An 18,094-nucleotide genomic window follows, 5' to 3' on the forward strand; every position below is an offset into this window, starting at 1 on the left:
TATCACAGCAGAGAGGAGGAGCCGTTCAGCAGTTTGAATATAGAAATCAAATATGTATTTATTATTTGCTTTTGAACAACAGACTTGAATGGAAATACTTTAGTTGAACTTTTTTTGCACAACAGTACTCCAAGTCCATTTACAATGCTGGAATACAACTACATTTTATTCACAGTCCTGCTGCCACTAGTAAAACACAAAAGATATCTGGGCTGCTACCTAACACTATCTACAGATTTGTGTGGTAAAAAAGGCTGGTGCGTGCACAATGCCACTCAATTGATTCTTTATGGAGCCATCTACAGTGTTTGGCTGTCTCCCTAAAGGTGATGCCACACATGTCGTTTTGAACGTGTTTTTGGCCCATTTTTAAGCAGTTCGTCAAAAAACGCAGCCGTTTTTTTACAGGTTTTTCCAATTATCTTAATTAAAACTGGTCAAAAATGGATGCGTTTTCAAAAAACACATGCGTTTTTCAAAAACGTATGCATTTTTTGACAGACTGCTTAAAAATGGACCAAAAACGGGTTCAAAACACCATGTGTGGCATCACCCTTAGTCCGATACAGTACAAAGAGAGTCGGGTGTGCATGTGCAACTTGCTGCTCCATTGAAAGGAGTAGCTGGGAATAGGGCCGGCGCCAGCACTGGGCATGCCTGGACGAGTGCCGGGGCCCAGAGCTGCTGGGGGGGTCCACATAAGACTCAACATAAGAAATCCTCGGGGGTGAGGGGGCTGTATCTAATGAATCCATAGGGTGTGAGGGGGGCTTATTTCAAATAACCATGACGGGGCTGATAAACTTGGGAATATTTTAGGGAACAGGAGACTGTTTTCATTTCTGAATTTTGAATGCCATTATGTGCGTTCACTGCTATGGGGCCCACTGAGTCTCTGTTGCCCAGGGGTCTACTGAAACCTGGAGCCAACCCTGGCTGGGAACCCATTCTCCGGACCTCCACCAATAAGGAAGGAATCATTTATCCTGTGGATTCTTTAAAGAGAGACAGTGGGACTGATCATGAATGTATCACTCCTACCTTCAGATTCTATCCTGTCCAGCCCATACGATGCTGTGGTGGTGATAATTCTTCTGGTTGGGGGAATATCTACACTCACATGAGACATAGATGTGACTGTACTGACGATAGAAGTCGATTCAGCCTCTGTGGTGGCCATTAGTGGAACAGATGATGTTGAAGTAGCCAGAAACTCTTCATCTTTGGATGAGGGATTTAAATCTAGAACAAACAAAGGTAAGAAAATATACATTTAAATATATAGACAGATGGATAGATAGATAGATAGATAGATAGATAGATAGATAGATAGATAGATAGATAGATAGATAGATAGATACAAGAAGGAGAGTCTGAAGCAGCACAGGCAGGCGAGGGTGCAGCAGCCGTAGGACCCTTGGCTGGGGTCCGTCAAGATATTTGTAGGAAAGAGGCAGCACTCCAAAGTACGTGGAAAAGGGTGAAGCGTTTATTCCATGTGCAACGTTTCGGCGTTGTGGCACGCCTTTTTCAAGCATAAAGTGCAATGTGCATGTCCAAACATTTAAGGACCAAGCAGGTAGCTGATTGGTCAAGGTACATAGTGACAATAAATATGATACACAATAAAAATCAATACATATTTAAAAAAGATACATTGGGTATTGATATAAGCAATAGTAAATGTAACAGTGATATCATTTTTTGTGCAAACAAGCGTGTAAACAAACATAGTATAAAGTGCTAAAATACAGTCCTCCCACCGGTGTCTCGACCCCGCCCACGTCTCCTCCTCTTCATTCATGTATAATCGGTGGCTCGTCTCCATCCACCTGTTTTTGAGCGCCAACCGGAAGTGAGAGCGCCAACCGGAAGTGACTTCATCTACGAACCGGAAGTGACATCATCTGAGAACCGGAAGTGATGTCAGTTAAGGGCGCGCATGTGCTCTGGACACTTCGTTTCACACTCATTGACCACATTCCCCCCTTGAGAAGAGGTGGGGATAGAAGTCTATTATTGAGAAAACGCGAACTGATGTGGATTCACCGACTCAACACTTTACAACCACATGGTCTTAACATAGAATATAACCTTACCAGTGTCATTTGAGTTATGATCTGTTCTTATATGGCTTCGTATCAACTGTATACTGCATATCTTTATTTCTCATAATCATAGTTGTAGACCTACACTGGGAGATACCCTTATGTCCAATCTAATGTGTTTTTCTCTTTTTACGTTAGATACGTCCCTTTACTACCACCCCCATCCGACTGATGATCTCTCTTCCACGTCTCCATCTGATCACCGGTCCACTCGCTCCATCCACCAACATTTTCTTCGCATTGAGGTGGAATTTCCCAAAAAATGCAACTTTGGACCTTGGTACCACTACCGTATTCCTGAAAGGAAACGGGCTGGTCATTCTGATCAGCCCCGCCCCCCCCCCCCCCCCCCCCCGACGGGCAGGTAGTCCATAGAGTGAGCATTAACCACTATGTACTCACTACAGGTACCGCCAAGATCCATATAATTTTGTTTTTTGATTCATACACACCTCTATGCATTTACTGCACTTTGATGCTTTTTGGAATAGGTCTGCCCTGATCTAAAATGGCCGCCGCAACTTCTCCATGTCCAGAGCACATGCGCGCCCTTAACTGACATCACTTCCGGTTCTCAGATGATGTCACTTCCGGTTCGTAGATGACGTCACTTCCAGTTGGCGCTCTCACTTCCGGTTGGCGCTCAAAAACAGGTGGATGGAGACGAGCCACCGATTATACATGAATGAAGAGGAGGAGACGTGGGCAGGGTCGAGACACCGGTGGGAGGACTGTATTTTAGTACTTTATACTATGTTTGTTTACACGCTTGTTTGCACAAAAAATGATATCACTGTTACATTTACTATTGCTTATATCAATACCCAATGTATCTTTTTTAAATATGTATTGATTTTTATTGTGTATCATATTTATTGTCACTATGTACCTTGACCAATCAGCTACCTGCTTGGTCCTTAAATGTTTGGACATGCACATTGCACTTTATGCTTGAAAAAGGCGTGCCACAACGCCAAAATGTTGCACATGGAATAAACGCTTCACCCTTTTCCACATACTTTGGAGTGCTGCCTCTTTCCTACAAATAGATAGATAGATAGATAGATAGATAGATAGATAGATAGATAGACTATGATCTCCACACAGTCCTATCTACAGACCGTGTAAAGCACTGCGGATTTGGTGGCGCAATATAAATAAAGATTATTATTATTTGTACCATCACTGCTAGGGACTTCACTATCCGGGGTCTTACCAGCAGCTGATGGACCATCATTACTCTCATTCTGTGGGATCTCCATGTGCAGAGTAGAATTATCCATCACTGGATATGTCACTTTATCAGTCACTTCAGGTTCCCTGGTGGTATCTTGACTTGTAACATTCATCAAGATGGCAGCTGTCACAGTGACATTGCTTTTTTCGCTTGTATCTGTGGTCAGCTGTTTAACACCTAGCAAGAGAGATGGAGAACTTCTTTAAGGCAAAACCAGTAGACTGCAAAGATTTAGACAACACATTTATATCAGTACCAGATAGTAATAATCAGTTCTTCAGTGTGGAGTAAGATGTTGAGCAATAATGGATATGGTTCCTAAATATTACATATTAAAGGGAATGTCTCATGTGTAAGGATCAGCAGGTCATGTTTGGGCACATCTAGTTTGTATACATCTGTATTATTACATGGATTTATATATGGCCACCATCTAACAATGCATCTCCCCAATAATTGCCTGTACAGTACCCCAGAACTATTTTTCTATACTTCTGTGGGGGTTTGATCTCTCTGAGCAGCTGTATCCTGGAATCATTACTCCAGGTCTAGACAGGCCCCAGGACAAGTCACTGCAAGACCCTCAATAAGAAGACAGAGGGACAAATTTTCTTACCTGGTCCTGTCGCGATCCCCGCTCCGGACTGTCCGACGAAGAGACACTTACTCATAGATCCAATTTTTAAAATAACTCTAATGAGTCAGAAGGGCTCTAAGGGGGGGTTACCCAAGCCCCTCCACATTGTGCCTGGGTACATTCCCCCTCCCACTATGGGGATGCTGGGGGAGGGGGAGGGTAATGTAACAGACTGTGAAGCCAGAGCCCTTCTGACTCATTAGCATAATCTTAAAAAGTTGATTTTAGAAGGAAGGAGGCAATGGATAACAAATATAAGAAGTTTACCACAGTCCCGGTGCCCGGACCTATGAATAAAAGTCCCTGGTTTATAAGTCTTGATTGTGGTGGTAGATTTCCTTTAAAAACTGTATCCACTGTGTGTGTAGCATTGCTGAATGCGAAGGTTCCCCAAATGCTGAGCAATCTGTGTTGTTAACATTCAGTATACTAATTTGGTTCCCTACTACCAGAAAAAATTACAACTTCCAGTGGAAAGATTAAAGGATGCAAAGAGTTGTGGAGGTAGTTTATGTCCCTGTAATTTTAAGAGAACACTTACTTCTTGACCCTAGTCACAAGCCTCTTACTCGGCAAAACCAGTTCCCTACACTGTACTGAGGAGACCCAACCAGTGGGACAGCACAGTTGAAACAGTGCTGTCTACAGTTGGGAGTCTGTTCCTTCTGAGGGCAGGAAGGAGGGCACTAGACCTGGGGGCAGGAAGGAGGGCAATAGACCTGGGGGCAGGAAGGAGGGCACTAGACCTGGGGGCAGGAAGGGGGGCACTAGACCTGGGGGCAGGAAGGAGGGCACTAGACCTGGGGGCAGGAAGGGGGGCACTAGACCTGGGGGCAGGAAGGGGGGCTCTATAACTGGGGGCAGGAAGGGGGACATTAGACCTGGGGGCAGGAAGGGGGACACTAGAACAGAGGGCAGGAAGGGGGGCACTAAAACTGGGGGCAGGATGGGGGGCACTAGACCTGGGGGCAGGAAGGGGGGAACTAGAACTGGGGGCAGGAAGGGGGACACTAGACCTGGGGGCAGGAAGGGGGGCTCTATAACTGGGGGCAGGAAGGGGGGCATTAGACCTGGGGGCAGGAAGGGGGGCATTAGACCTGGGGGCAGGAAGGGGGGCATTAGACCTGGGGGCAGGAAGGGGGCACTAGAACTGGGGACAGGAAGGGGGGCACTACAACTGGGGGCAGGAAGGGGGACACTAGAACTGAGGGCAGGAAGGGGGCACTAGAACTGGGTGCAGGAAGGGGGGCACTAGAACTGGGGGAAGGAAGGGGGGCACTAGAACTGGGGGCAGGAAGGGGGGCACTAGAACTGGGGGCAGGAAGGGGGCACTAGAACTGGGGGCAGGAAGGGGGACACTAGACCTGGGGGCAGGAAGGGGGGCACTAGAACTGGGGGCCGGAAGGGGGGAACTAGAACTGGGGGCAGGAAGGGGGCACTAGACCTGGGGGCAGGAAGGGGGGCTCTATAACTGGGGGCAGGAAGGGGGGCATTAGACCTGGGGGCAGGAAGGGGGCACTAGAACTGGGGACAGGAAGGGGGGCACTAGACCTGGGGGCAGGAAGGAGGGCACTAGACCTGGAAGCAGGAAGGGGAGCACTAGATCTGGGGGCAGGAAGGGGGGCTCTATAACTGGGGGCAGGAAGGGGGACATTAGACCTGGGGGCAGGAAGGGGGACACTAGAACAGAGGGCAGGAAGGGGGGCACTAGAACTGGGGGCAGGAAGGGGGCACTAGAACTGGGGGCAGGAAGGGGGACACTAGACCTGGGGGCAGGAAGGGGGGCACTAGAACTGGGGGAAGGAAGGGGGGCACTAGAACTGGGGGCAGGAAGGGGTGCACTAGAACTGGGGGCAGGAAGGGGGACACTAGACCTGGGGGCAGGAAGGGGGGTACTAGAACTGGGGGCAGGAAGGGGGGAACTAGAACTGGGGGCAGGAAGGGGGCACTAGACCTGGGGGCAGGAAGGGGGCTCTATAACTGGGGGCAGGAAGGGGGGCATTAGACCTGGGGGCAGGAAGGGGGCACTAGACCTGGGGGCAGGAAGGGGGGCACTAGACCTGGGGGCAGGAAGGGGGGCTCTATAACTGGGGGCAGGAAGGGGGACATTAGACCTGGGGGCAGGAAGGGGGACACTAGAACAGAGGGCAGGAAGGGGGGCACTAAAACTGGGGGCAGGAAGGGGGGCACTAGACCTGGGGGCAGGAAGGGGGGAACTAGAACTGTGGGCAGGAAGGGGGCACTAGACCTGGGGGCAGGAAGGGGGGCTCTATAACTGGAGGCAGGAAGGGGGGCATTAGACCTGGGGGCAGGAAGGGGGCACTAGAACTGGGGGCAGGAAGGGGGGAACTAGAACTGGGGGCAGGAAGGGGGCACTAGACCTGGGGGCAGGAAGGGGGGCTCTATAACTGGGGGCAGGAAGGGGGGCATTAGACCTGGGGGCAGGAAGGGGGCACTAGAACTGGGGACAGGAAGGGGGTCACTAGACCTGGGGGCAGGAAGGAGGGCACTAGACCTGGAAGCAGGAAGGGGAGCACTAGATCTGGGGGCAGGAAGGGGGGCTCTATAACTGGGGGCAGGAAGGGGGACATTAGACCTGGGGGCAGGAAGGGGGACACTAGAACAGAGGGCAGGAAGGGGGGCACTAGAACTCGGGGCAGGAAGGGGGCACTAGAACGGGGGGCAGGAAGGGGGACACTAGACCTGGGGGCAGGAAGGGGGGCACTAGAACTGGGGGAAGGAAGGGGGGCACTAGAACTGGGGGCAGGAAGGGGGCACTAGAACTGGGGGCAGGAAGGGGGACACTAGACCTGGGGGCAGGAAGGGGGGTACTAGAACTGGGGGCAGGAAGGGGGGAACTAGAACTGGGGGCAGGAAGGGGGCACTAGACCTGGGGGCAGGAAGGGGGCTCTATAACTGGGGGCAGGAAGGGGGGCATTAGACCTGGGGGCAGGAAGGGGGCACTAGACCTGGGGGCAGGAAGGGGGGCACTAGACCTGGGGGCAGGAAGGAGGGCACTAGACCTGGGGGCAGGAAGGGGGGCACTAGACCTGGGGGCAGGAAGGGGGGCTCTATAACTGGGGGCAGGAAGGGGGACATTAGACCTGGGGGCAGGAAGGGGGACACTAGAACAGAGGGCAGGAAGGGGGGCACTAAAACTGGGGGCAGGAAGGGGGGCACTAGACCTGGGGGCAGGAAGGGGGGAACTAGAACTGTGGGCAGGAAGGGGGCACTAGACCTGGGGGCAGGAAGGGGGGCTCTATAACTGGAGGCAGGAAGGAGGGCATTAGACCTGGGGGCAGGAAGGGGGCACTAGAACTGGGGACAGGAAGGGGGGCACTACAACTGGGGGCAGGAAGGGGGGCACTAGAACTGAGAGCAGGAAGGGGGCACTAGAACTGGGTGCAGGAAGGGGGGCACTAGAACTGAGGGAAGGAAGGGGGCACTAGAACTGGGGGCAGGAAGGGGGGCACTAGAACTGGGGGCAGGAAGGGGGCACTAGACCTGGGGGCAAGAAGGGGGGCACTAGAACTGGGGGCAGGAAGGGGAGCACTAGAACTTGGGGCAGGAGAGGGGGCAAAAATGGGGTCAGCAGGAGGGGGAACTAGAACTGGGCGCAGCAGGGGGGGACCAAAACTGGGGCAGGAGGGGGGGGGCACTAGAACTGGGGACAGGAAGAGGGGCACTAGAACTGGGGGCAGGAGAGGGCGGCAAAACTGGGGTCAGCAGGAGGGGGAACTAGAACTGGGCGCAGGAATGGTGAACAAAACTGGGGACAGGAGGGGGGATGAAAACTGGGGGAAGGAGGGGGAACTAGAAATGGGGGCAGGATGGGGGGTAACTAGAACTGGTGGCATCAGGGGGAATAGAACTGGGGGCAGGATGGGGGGGACTAGAACTTGGGGGCAGTATTATAGGAATTAGAGTCTTGTACATAGGGGGCAGTATTATAGTAGTTATATACTAGTACATAGAGGGCAATATTATAGTAATTAAAGTCTTGTACATAGTTGGCAGTATTATAGCAGTTATATTCCTGTACATAGGGGGCAGTATTATTGTAGTTATATTCTTGTACATAGGGGGCAGTATTATAGTAGTTATATTCTTGTACATAGGGGGAAGAATTTTAGTAGTTATATTCTTGTACATAGGGGCAGTATTATAGTAATTATATTCTTGTACATAGGGGGCAGTATTATAGTAGTTATATTCTTGTACATAGGGGGCAGTATTATAGTAGTTACATTCTTGTACATAGGAGGCAGTATTATAGTAGATATATTCTTGTACATAGGGGGCAGTATTATAGTAGTTATATTCTTGTACATAGGGGGCAGTATTATAGTAGTTATATTCCTGTACATAGGGGAAGTATTATAGTAGATATATCCTTGTACATAGGGGGCAGTATTATAGTAGTTATATTCTTGTACATAGGGGGCAGTATTATAGTAGATTTATTCTTGTACATAGGGGGCAGTATTATAGTAGCTATATTCTTGTACATAGGGGGCAGTATTATAGTAGTTATATTCTTGTACATAGTGGATAGTATTATAGTAGTTATATTCTTGTACATGGGGGCAGTATTATAGTAGTTATATTCCTGTACATAGGGGGCAGTATTATAGTAGTTATATTCCTGTACATAGGGGGCAGTATTATAGTAGTTATATTCCTGTACATAGGGGGCAGTATTATAGTAGTTATATTCTTGTACATAGGGGGCAGTATTATAGTAGTTATATTCCTGTACATAGGGGAAGTATTATAGTAGATATATCCTTGTACATAGGGGGCAGTATTATAGTAGTTACATTCTTGTACATAGGAGGCAGTATTATAGTAGATATATTCTTGTACATAGGGGGCAGTATTATAGTAGTTATATTCTTGTACATAGGGGGCAGTATTATAGTAGTTATATTCCTGTACATAGGGGAAGTATTATAGTAGATATATCCTTGTACATAGGGGGCAGTATTATAGTAGTTATATTCTTGTACATAGGGGGCAGTATTATAGTAGATTTATTCTTGTACATAGGGGGCAGTATTATAGTAGCTATATTCTTGTACATAGGGGGCAGTATTATAGTAGTTATATTCTTGTACATAGTGGATAGTATTATAGTAGTTATATTCTTGTACATGGGGGCAGTATTATAGTAGTTATATTCCTGTACATAGGGGGCAGTATTATAGTAGTTATATTCCTGTACATAGGGGGCAGTATTATAGTAGTTATATTCCTGTACATAGGGGGCATTATTATAGTAGTTATATTCTTGTACATAGGGGGCAGTATTATAGTAGTTATATTCCTGTACATAGGGGAAGTATTATAGTAGATATATCCTTGTACATAGGGGGCAGTATTATAGTAGTTATATTCTTGTACATAGGGGGCAGTATTATAGTGGTTATATTCCTGTACATAGGGTCAGTATTATAGTAGTTATATTCTTATACATAGGGGGGCGGTATTATAGTAGTTATATTCTTGTACATAGGGGGCGGTATTATAGTAGTTATATTCTTGTACATAGGGGGCGGTATTATAGTCGTTACATTCTAGTACATAGTGGGCAGTATTATAGTCGTTATATTCTTGTACATGGTTTGGGTCACCGCAACATGAGGAACTGTATTGCGGGGTCATAGCATTAGAAAGGTTGAGAACCACTGTTCTAGAGGGTTCATGACTCCCTCAGACAGCGCCTAACCTGGAGAGGGCGCTGTTCACAACTACTCCCTTGCCATTGTACTGGCAAGGGTGTTGCACATGTCATAAGGTTTCCTGCAGGGACTAAAGGCATGGAGCATGACACAGGGATTTTCCTTATTTTTCTTTACACGCTAGACATACACTGCAACTTTGGCAGTGTCAAAGCTTCCATGCCCAAAAAGATTACAAAGACGATCTTTGTGTAGACTTTAGTTTTAATATGGGTTTACTTATTAAAAAGTATTTAGGCAGCTTTCACCTAGATATTTAGTAAAGAATGAATTTGTTTCTGCTAGAAACAGAAAAACACCCCTAAGCTTCAAGGATTGATAACTAAGCTCTGAATTAAATGGTTTGCAAATCTTTAGCAACTTAAAGGGCTTTTAAATAAATCTCTTCCATTAGACATGTCTCTGCATGTATATGTACCTGTGTCTTTGCCTCCTTTGATAGTTTTAGCCTTTCCTTGTTCTCACCATGCTGCCCTCTGCATATATATAGAACTTTTTCTCTCTCTCTGCTGTAGGCCATCCTTATGGCAGCACAAACTGTGTCTTTTCACTGTCCATCCTCAATGACAGAGACTGGGAGAGGGGTAAGGAGGATTAATCATAATCTCCTGCTGCAGCTTCCCCTATTCATCAGTGTTCAGACATGTAAACAAAGAATCACAGCAGGTCTGCACACAACACGAAGGTAAGTAGCAGGAATGCTGAATCACTTGATGAACATTCAAAGATTATTGTTAAGGCAGTATAGGCACATGGGAAACTTATGTAATAGAGTGTCCAACACATTTAAGACAAATCTCTTTCTAAACATACATTTGTCTGTTTGATCATAAATAAAGAAGCTAAAATGCGGTTTCAAAAGATGCCCAAGAAAGTTGTATTTCTCCTTTGAATAAATGGTTATCACATCGACAAATTAATTTCTCTGGGCTCATAAACAAAGCCATGGTTCCCACTGCCCCTTCGGAGATGAATGGCAGAGCTAAAAATTTCAGAGCGGCTCCTATTCCTGTCCACGTTTGCAGTCTTTTCTGCTATCATCGGGTGTGAGTGGATCTTACACATGAATGATACACTAGCCACACACAACGAACCACGGATCCATTATTGTAAAGGGAGAGACCCTTTGTAGAGCAAAACAGACTATTCCAACAATTGAATCAAATAAAATTATGTTGTATTGTGATTAGGAAGCAGCAGTAACTTAATGGCTGTGATCATCACATTTACATTTGTGACATTAGAAGAGTCACTGCGTAGAATTAACCTGTACCAAACCCAAATATCCTGTACTAAGCAATACACAATATACACTGTTTGCCTACAACAAAAAACTAAATAAACTGAGAAAAAAACATGCTGACACTTCAGATTTTCAGCATCAATAATGTCGAAAAAAGAAAGTGAGTAAAGTTAGTCAACCATCTATCTGCTCTGTATGGCACAACATCAGGTTTAGCTAACACAAAAAAAAAATCACAAGTCTGATCTAATCTTTTCAGGCAGCCATGACTTTTACGATCTCCTTCCTGTTAATTGAATCAGTGAGCATTTCTTACGCCTTACACAAAATAATTCCCTTCCCAGAAAAATAAAGCTTAGTGGTGACAGCGACTGACTGCCTGAGGGTAATCAGAAGAATTCAAGGAACGGTCCCTGCTTCATCCAATAGATCTATCAGCTGGAAAACAAGCAGTGGTTGAGACTTCCATCTGCATGGCTTACTCCCTGAGCAGTCGTTGCAATGTGAGCCAGGTATAAGCACTATGAGATGTGGCAACAAAACAGCATCAATTCAAGAGAACTCGGACTGATGTGACATTTTTATTTTACCTCTACACATTCCCGGCGTTATTTCCTTCCCTTACCTGTGTCTGCTGCAGAGAAGTCTTGACTTTGGTTCACCTCTACACTTGGTTGGGGTGTGAACACAGTAACATTGAGTATTGGGTTTAACTCAAAAGTGGAGTTTTCTGACCTGAGAGAATCAGGAGAAACCCTTACTCCAGATTCAGTAATAAGAGAATTGTCTGTAACATTGAAGACAGATTTATCATCAGATATAACAGTCATTCCAGAAGAAGTGGTGACCATTGCTGCCTCAACATGTTCTTCTTCCATATGATGCTTAGGATCTATTGTTGTAAACTCAGCCCTACCTAAACTTTTAGGACTCTGGGTTGTAACCTTTGTATCATCCCAGTCTTCTTCTAATTCTGGGATAGTCTGTTCTACATTCACATTACTTGTATTGACCATTGTGGTAGGGTCTGAAGGAATTTCAGTGTTGATTGTGGCCAACAGCTTGTCAGCAAGATTAGAGGATATGGTGGAATGGTCAATATCAGCATCTACAATGCTGGTTCTTGGGTTGGTTGTCAACATCTCTATGGTGTTGACCTGAGATGAATTTTCCAATGTGTTATCTTTTATATCCATTTTAGTCTCTTCTGTTGGAGAAAACGTCTCCTCATCATTCTCGTTGTTGGCTTTAACACGAGATGCCACACTTGGGATATAATCGGTGGTAGAAACTGCAGTGGTGAGAATTCCATTCTCAATCAAAGTCTTACTCTGCCCAGTGGGACCATCCCCGATAATAAAACCAAGATTAGTGGTCTCTGGGCTCATTTCATCCACTGCACTGTTACTTAGTAGCCTTGAATTATTTTGTGTTACATTGGAAGCAGCAAGTACATCGTCTGATGAGGTCACATAAGAAGACGTGTTATTTGTTTCTTTTTCCAAGGCAGATGGAGTGGGTGGAAGAATATTATCAGAATATGAGTTAACTGTTCCATCAAACCCTCTGTTGCCTTCAGGGATATTCTGCTTGCTCAGTCTCTGGAGAGAAAGACATATTGCGCTCGGTGAAAGCAGCAGGATGCTACATAGCACCCCACATATATGGAAGACGAGTGACCTCTTCATGGCAGATGATGGGACAAACGTTGTACCCAGGAAGTAGTATCCTAAAAGAAAGAAAGAAATCTATTATTTTGTATAACTACAAGTTGAATTATGAAAGGGATTGAGTTTTATGGCCAGAAACAGCCCAGAAAATCCCCTTTAAGTATAATCATGCTTCATATTGCATAATGAGCACAGTAAACATAATGGAGGGAGTGTTACAGGCATACAGTGAGAAAAAAAAAGAAGAGAAGGTCTTTCTAACTAATGTTTGCCAAAGGTAGTGTTCTCAACAGCAGTATAATGAGCACCGACCAGGAAAATAAATCATTTGCCCAGAAGCTTCTAATAAAAATGTGGCTATATTATAGCTTTCTTATATAACGTATAGTTCTTTGAAAAAAATTAGATGACAGCAACAGCAAGAAAAATCTGTAACAGGGTCCCATATACAGTCTATCATCTATATGTTTGCTTATGTAGCAGAAGGACCTTTGGACCCCTTCAGATACAAAAGTCATTGCTTCAATGCTACCGCTGTACCCCCCACAGTACTGTATACTCCACTGCTGTATACCCCACAGTACTGTATACTCCACTGCTGTATCTTATTATCCAGCTAGAGGAGAACATCCTGGTGCAGCTTTTATGACAAAATTTATGGCTTTTCCTCTCTAATTTCTTGATTGACATCTCCCTCTTAATAGGATCCAGCTCTGCAGTATCTATTTAAAACATATGCCAACCCACAATAAAAATATGGTAAAAACAATCTTTTTTAACCCCTATGTACCAATTTACAGCAGCCACCTTCTCATGGTTATCTTGCCTTCTAGTTATTAAGACTGGGAAAATTGTGTTTTAAAGGGAACCTGTCTACAGGGGTATAATTTGGTGGGGTGCAGATGGTGCAGTCATTTACAGGCCCAGGGAGCACATATGGTATCTTTAATTACAGGAGAAGACTAAATAAGACTATACACATATACAAATATATTGCAGTTAAGGGGCAATTTTGGCCAGCAGTTTTAAGTTAAACCTTTGTATTTCACTATATTTTTTTCCTTTAGAAATAAAGGGGTGAAGGGGTTCCCCTAAACCAGTGATGGCGAACCTTTTAGAGACCGAGTGCCCACACTACAACCAAGTCCCACTTATTTATCACAAAGTGCCAACACAGAAATTTAATTTGTGAATTATACTCCCTTCTCTGTCACAGCTTTCATTCATATCAGCACCTGAGGACACCAATAAAGCAGAAAATAGAAGAAATTTGGACGATCATTATAGCTTCCATCAAGAGTCCCATAAACAGGAAGAATTGTCATGGCCGGAGCAGGAGCTACAATGATAATGCAGATCTGTCCACACCTTCCCACTCCTCCAGTAGTCCCTTGTAGAGCTGTCACTTTAAAATACCTCAGTGCACAGCAAGTCCTGGGCTGTCTGGGACTGTAGGAAGATACCTGGAGTCATCTCTGGTGATGGCCTGGGTGCCCACAGAAAGGGCTCCGAGTGCCACCTCTGGCACCCGTGCCATAGGTTCGCCACCACTGCCCTAAACAATACAAGCATTAACCCCTTAAGGACGCAGGGTTTTTTCGCTCATTTCTCGCTCTCCACCTTCAAAAATCCATAACTTTTTTATTTTTACGTGTACAGACCTGTGTGAGGGCTTATTTTGTGCGTAACACATTTTACTTTCCTGTAATGTTATTTATTTTAATATGCCATGTACTGCGAAGCTGAAAAAAAATTCCAAATGTGGAAATTTTTTTTAAAAAAACGCACGTTCTTGTGGGCTCAGTTTTTACGACTTTGACTGTGCACTCAAAATAACACCTCAGCTTTATTCTTTGGTTCGGTGCGATTCGCAGTGATACCAAATTTATATAGGTTTTATTGTGTTTTAATACATTTTCAAAAATTAAACGAATGTGTACAAAAAAGAAAAAAAAAATTTTGCCATCTTCTGAAGCTAATAACTTTTTCATACTTTGGCGCAGTGTGGAGCTGTGTGAGATGTAATTTTTTGCGAAATGAGCCAACCTTTGCATTGCTACCATTTTGAGGTCTGTGCGACATTTTGATAATTTTTATAAAATTTTTTATGTGATGTAAAAAGGTGTAAAAGTTGCATTTCGGACATTTGGGCGCCAATTCCCGTCCCGGAGGTCACCGCCGGCCGTAACCGTTTTTATATTTTGATAGATCAGGCATTTTGGGATGCGGCGATACCTAATGTGTCTGTGATTTTTACTGTTTATTATGTTTTATATCAGTTCTAGCGAAAGGGGGGTGATTTGAATTTTTCTTTTCTTTTTTTTTCCACTATTTCTTAGACCATCTAGGGTACATTAACCCTAGATGGTCAGATCGTTCCTACCATATACTTCAATACTTCTGTATTGCAATATATGGCATTTTTGCAGCTCATTCATTACAATGAGCGACTGGCTCATTGTAACGAATCTGCAGAAGCCATTAAGCCTCGGGTCAAATGAAGACCCAAGGCTACCATGGCAACCGATCGCCGCCCCCGATGACGTTCGGGGGCGCGGCGATCGGAATAAAGATGCCGGCGGTGACTTTGCCGGCGGCAACAAAAGGGTTAATAGCTGCGATCGGTGCAAGCACCGACCGCGGTTGTTAGCGGTGGGGGTTTGATGCAATATGCAACAACCCCCACCCTTGTATGAAGAGGACTCAGCCCGCGAGCCCTCTTCATACATTCCCTATATCTCTGTGCCGTAGAGCTACGGCGCAGAGCGTTAAGGGGTTAAACAACAATTCATGTTTATTGCATTTCTGAGCACCCAGTTAAAACAAATTATAAGTAAAGAAGTTACGTTTTAACCAATCACATGATCACACAGTGCTTATTTGTTATGGTTATATGATTCCTATGAGCTTTAGATGTCTTTAAAGGGGTATTCCGGGAATATGAACGTCTGATAAAAAAAAACCATGATGCTATACAAAAATTAATATAACAAAACTCAATCTCATTAGTTACAAAATGGAGCTTAAAAAGTTTGATTTTATGATTCACAAAATTTTATGGCCTCTCTAAAGTAGGTGAAGTTATAACCAAGATGGCCGCCACTGAAAACTACAAGTTCCATGATCCTTTAGTTCTAAGTAACTCCTCCTCCTTCTTATTTTCTGCCCCCAGTGATGATGTATCAGACTGTCCTCTCTGTTATCATAGTAACTATGTGTAACTGCCATCACTGCACATTACATCACTGAGATGACGTCTCACCACAACACCGGCCATACTGGATGCAATGCAACCAACCGACTACAGCCAAAATAGTGATGATCACATGACCTGCCCAGGCAAGTGCAGGACATGTGATGTGGACATGTGACCTGCGGCCATCTTCTGTCCTGTGTCTTTTCCCCGTGGAGGAAATTAACAGACTGATGAAAGGGCCAGTAGCATTTTAATTGTTCATTACAGTCTATGTCACCAGCATTTTTCAGCTAAGCGGAGAAACATTTTAAATAACAACTAATTACATATTAGCTGATTCCTGGAATACCCCTTTAAGTTTAAATTTTATATATCTAGGAGAAGATTTATCAGAAGGGCCTGAGAGCAAAACTGTATAAGTTGCTCATGGAAACAAATCAGAGCGCAGCTTTCATTTTCCCACAGCTGTTAATAATATTAAAGCTGAGCTCTGATTGGTTTCGAAGGGCAACTAGAACAGTTTTACCTCAGAAACTTCTGATAAATCTCCCCCTAATATTTTACACTACTCCGTTGCATTATTCCAGACAGGCACAACCAGAGGGAGGCACTGGGTGCCATAGGAAGAGCAACAAGATATTCAAGGCCTTTAATAAGAAACAGGGCAAAGCCATAAAAAAAATCAATGGGAACTTCAGAATAAGTCACCAATCTATAATGAGGGGAAATAGGCACAGGCTATAATAAGCAACTGACACATTCTGTAATAACAAAATAATTTTGTTAAGGGTTGTACAATAGTTATAATAAAAGATTGAGAGTCAATCTCTGGAAAACAGAATCCCAATTAGTATAGGAAGTGTTCCCTGTGTGGCGGGGGTATTGTGTCTGGGTATGGTAGGCGTAATGAGACAACTCCCACATGTCATCTCTAAAGACAGAAGAAGTCATCTCAAGGGACTCCTCAAATCCAAAGCAACACAAGAAACAACTCACTTTCTCTAGGCACAACAAAGGGAAACAAAAGATGCATGTATAAAAGCATTATAGTATACACAAGTGCTATCATAACTCCTGTTTTCTTTTATTATTCTATTTTATACTTCTGCCGTGCAGCGCTGGGGTCCTGGGTTCTAATCCCTCCCAGGTCAACATCTGCAAAGAGTTTGTATGTTCTCTCCGTGCTTGCATGGGTTTCCTCAGGGTCCTCCGGTTTCCTCCCACACTCCAAACCATACTGGTAGGTTAATTAGATTGTGAGCCCCATGAGGACAGGGAACAATTTGCCATGCTTTGTGCAGCGCTGCGTAATCTGTGTGCGCTATATAAATAAAGAATTATTATTATTTTATATTTGGACTTTTAGATTCCAGGAACAAAAAGGCCCTTACATTTTGTAAACAATATGCAATCCATGAAGCATGGATCTGATGCGCTAGTGTCTCGGGGTTACCATGGAGACACTATCATCCTACTGATGAACGATGACCCACAATGCAATGTTTCAGCCCCCCCCCCCACCCTGTGACTGGCATACAGTGGCACTGCAGGCAGATAGGACTATGCTTGGTCTTGCAAACAGGACTGCAATGCAGTAAATGCTGACAATGAAGTATATTAACCTGTTTCGTGCCAGTGCACGTGTAAATGCCAGTGCAAACACACCAGTAGATAAGATGGTAAATGATCAGGAAGAACAATGTGCTGCAAGTAATCACATAAATGAACGGGAGGCGAGATTTTCTGAGCAGATGGTAAAAAAAAAACACATGCAAATGGAAGAAAAATTGTAAATGACATGTGACAGGGTAATGTGTTGTAACCCAGGGTGTACACAAAGAGAAGAGGAGCGTTTACTATCTAAGAGGACTAGGAATGTAGCATGCTAACTTTACCCAGGGTAATACATGTATTTCTATATGAAAATAAAGCAATGTTTCTATTCCGAGAAAAAGTTCATAGGTTTTGCTAAATCTTTTATATGCTTTAAAGTGTAGGGCTTTCTCATGAAGATTAACGTATTTTTCAAACTATAAGGCGCACAAAAAATCCTTTGATTTTCTCAGAAATCAAAGGTGCGCCTTATAGTCCAGTGCGCCTTATATATGAACCCTACTTACAGACAACAGCTGCCTTGAACTGTGCACAGGTCTGCCACCTGCTGTTCATTCATCCTTATAATCAGGTGCGCCTTTAATCCGGTGCGCCTTATACATGAACTTAGACAATTTAGCAGGCATTTATTGATGGTGCGCCTTATAG

The 18,094-nt window shown here is 44.6% G+C and overlaps 1 protein-coding gene across 4 annotated transcripts in view; it reads right to left on the bottom strand.

Moving 5' to 3' along the window:
* ARMH4 (armadillo like helical domain containing 4) overlaps positions 1-18,094 on the bottom strand; it is a 115,602-nt gene that overhangs the window by 81,755 nt on the left and 15,753 nt on the right. For all 4 annotated transcript variants that reach the window (XM_072115766.1, XM_072115764.1, XM_072115765.1 and 1 more), the window contains exons 2-4: positions 11,592-12,695; positions 3,325-3,522; positions 1,042-1,242 (exon numbers count right to left, since the gene is read on the bottom strand). In XM_072115766.1, the coding sequence (XP_071971867.1) occupies positions 1,042-1,242; positions 3,325-3,522; positions 11,592-12,654 (1,462 nt within the window). In that variant the 5' untranslated portion in view covers positions 12,655-12,695. The remainder of the gene's footprint in view (positions 1-1,041; positions 1,243-3,324; positions 3,523-11,591; positions 12,696-18,094) is intronic.

The sequence above is a fragment of the Engystomops pustulosus genome, chromosome 7, assembly GCF_040894005.1.
Source record: "Engystomops pustulosus chromosome 7, aEngPut4.maternal, whole genome shotgun sequence".
Classification (NCBI taxonomy): domain Eukaryota; kingdom Metazoa; phylum Chordata; class Amphibia; order Anura; family Leptodactylidae; genus Engystomops; species Engystomops pustulosus.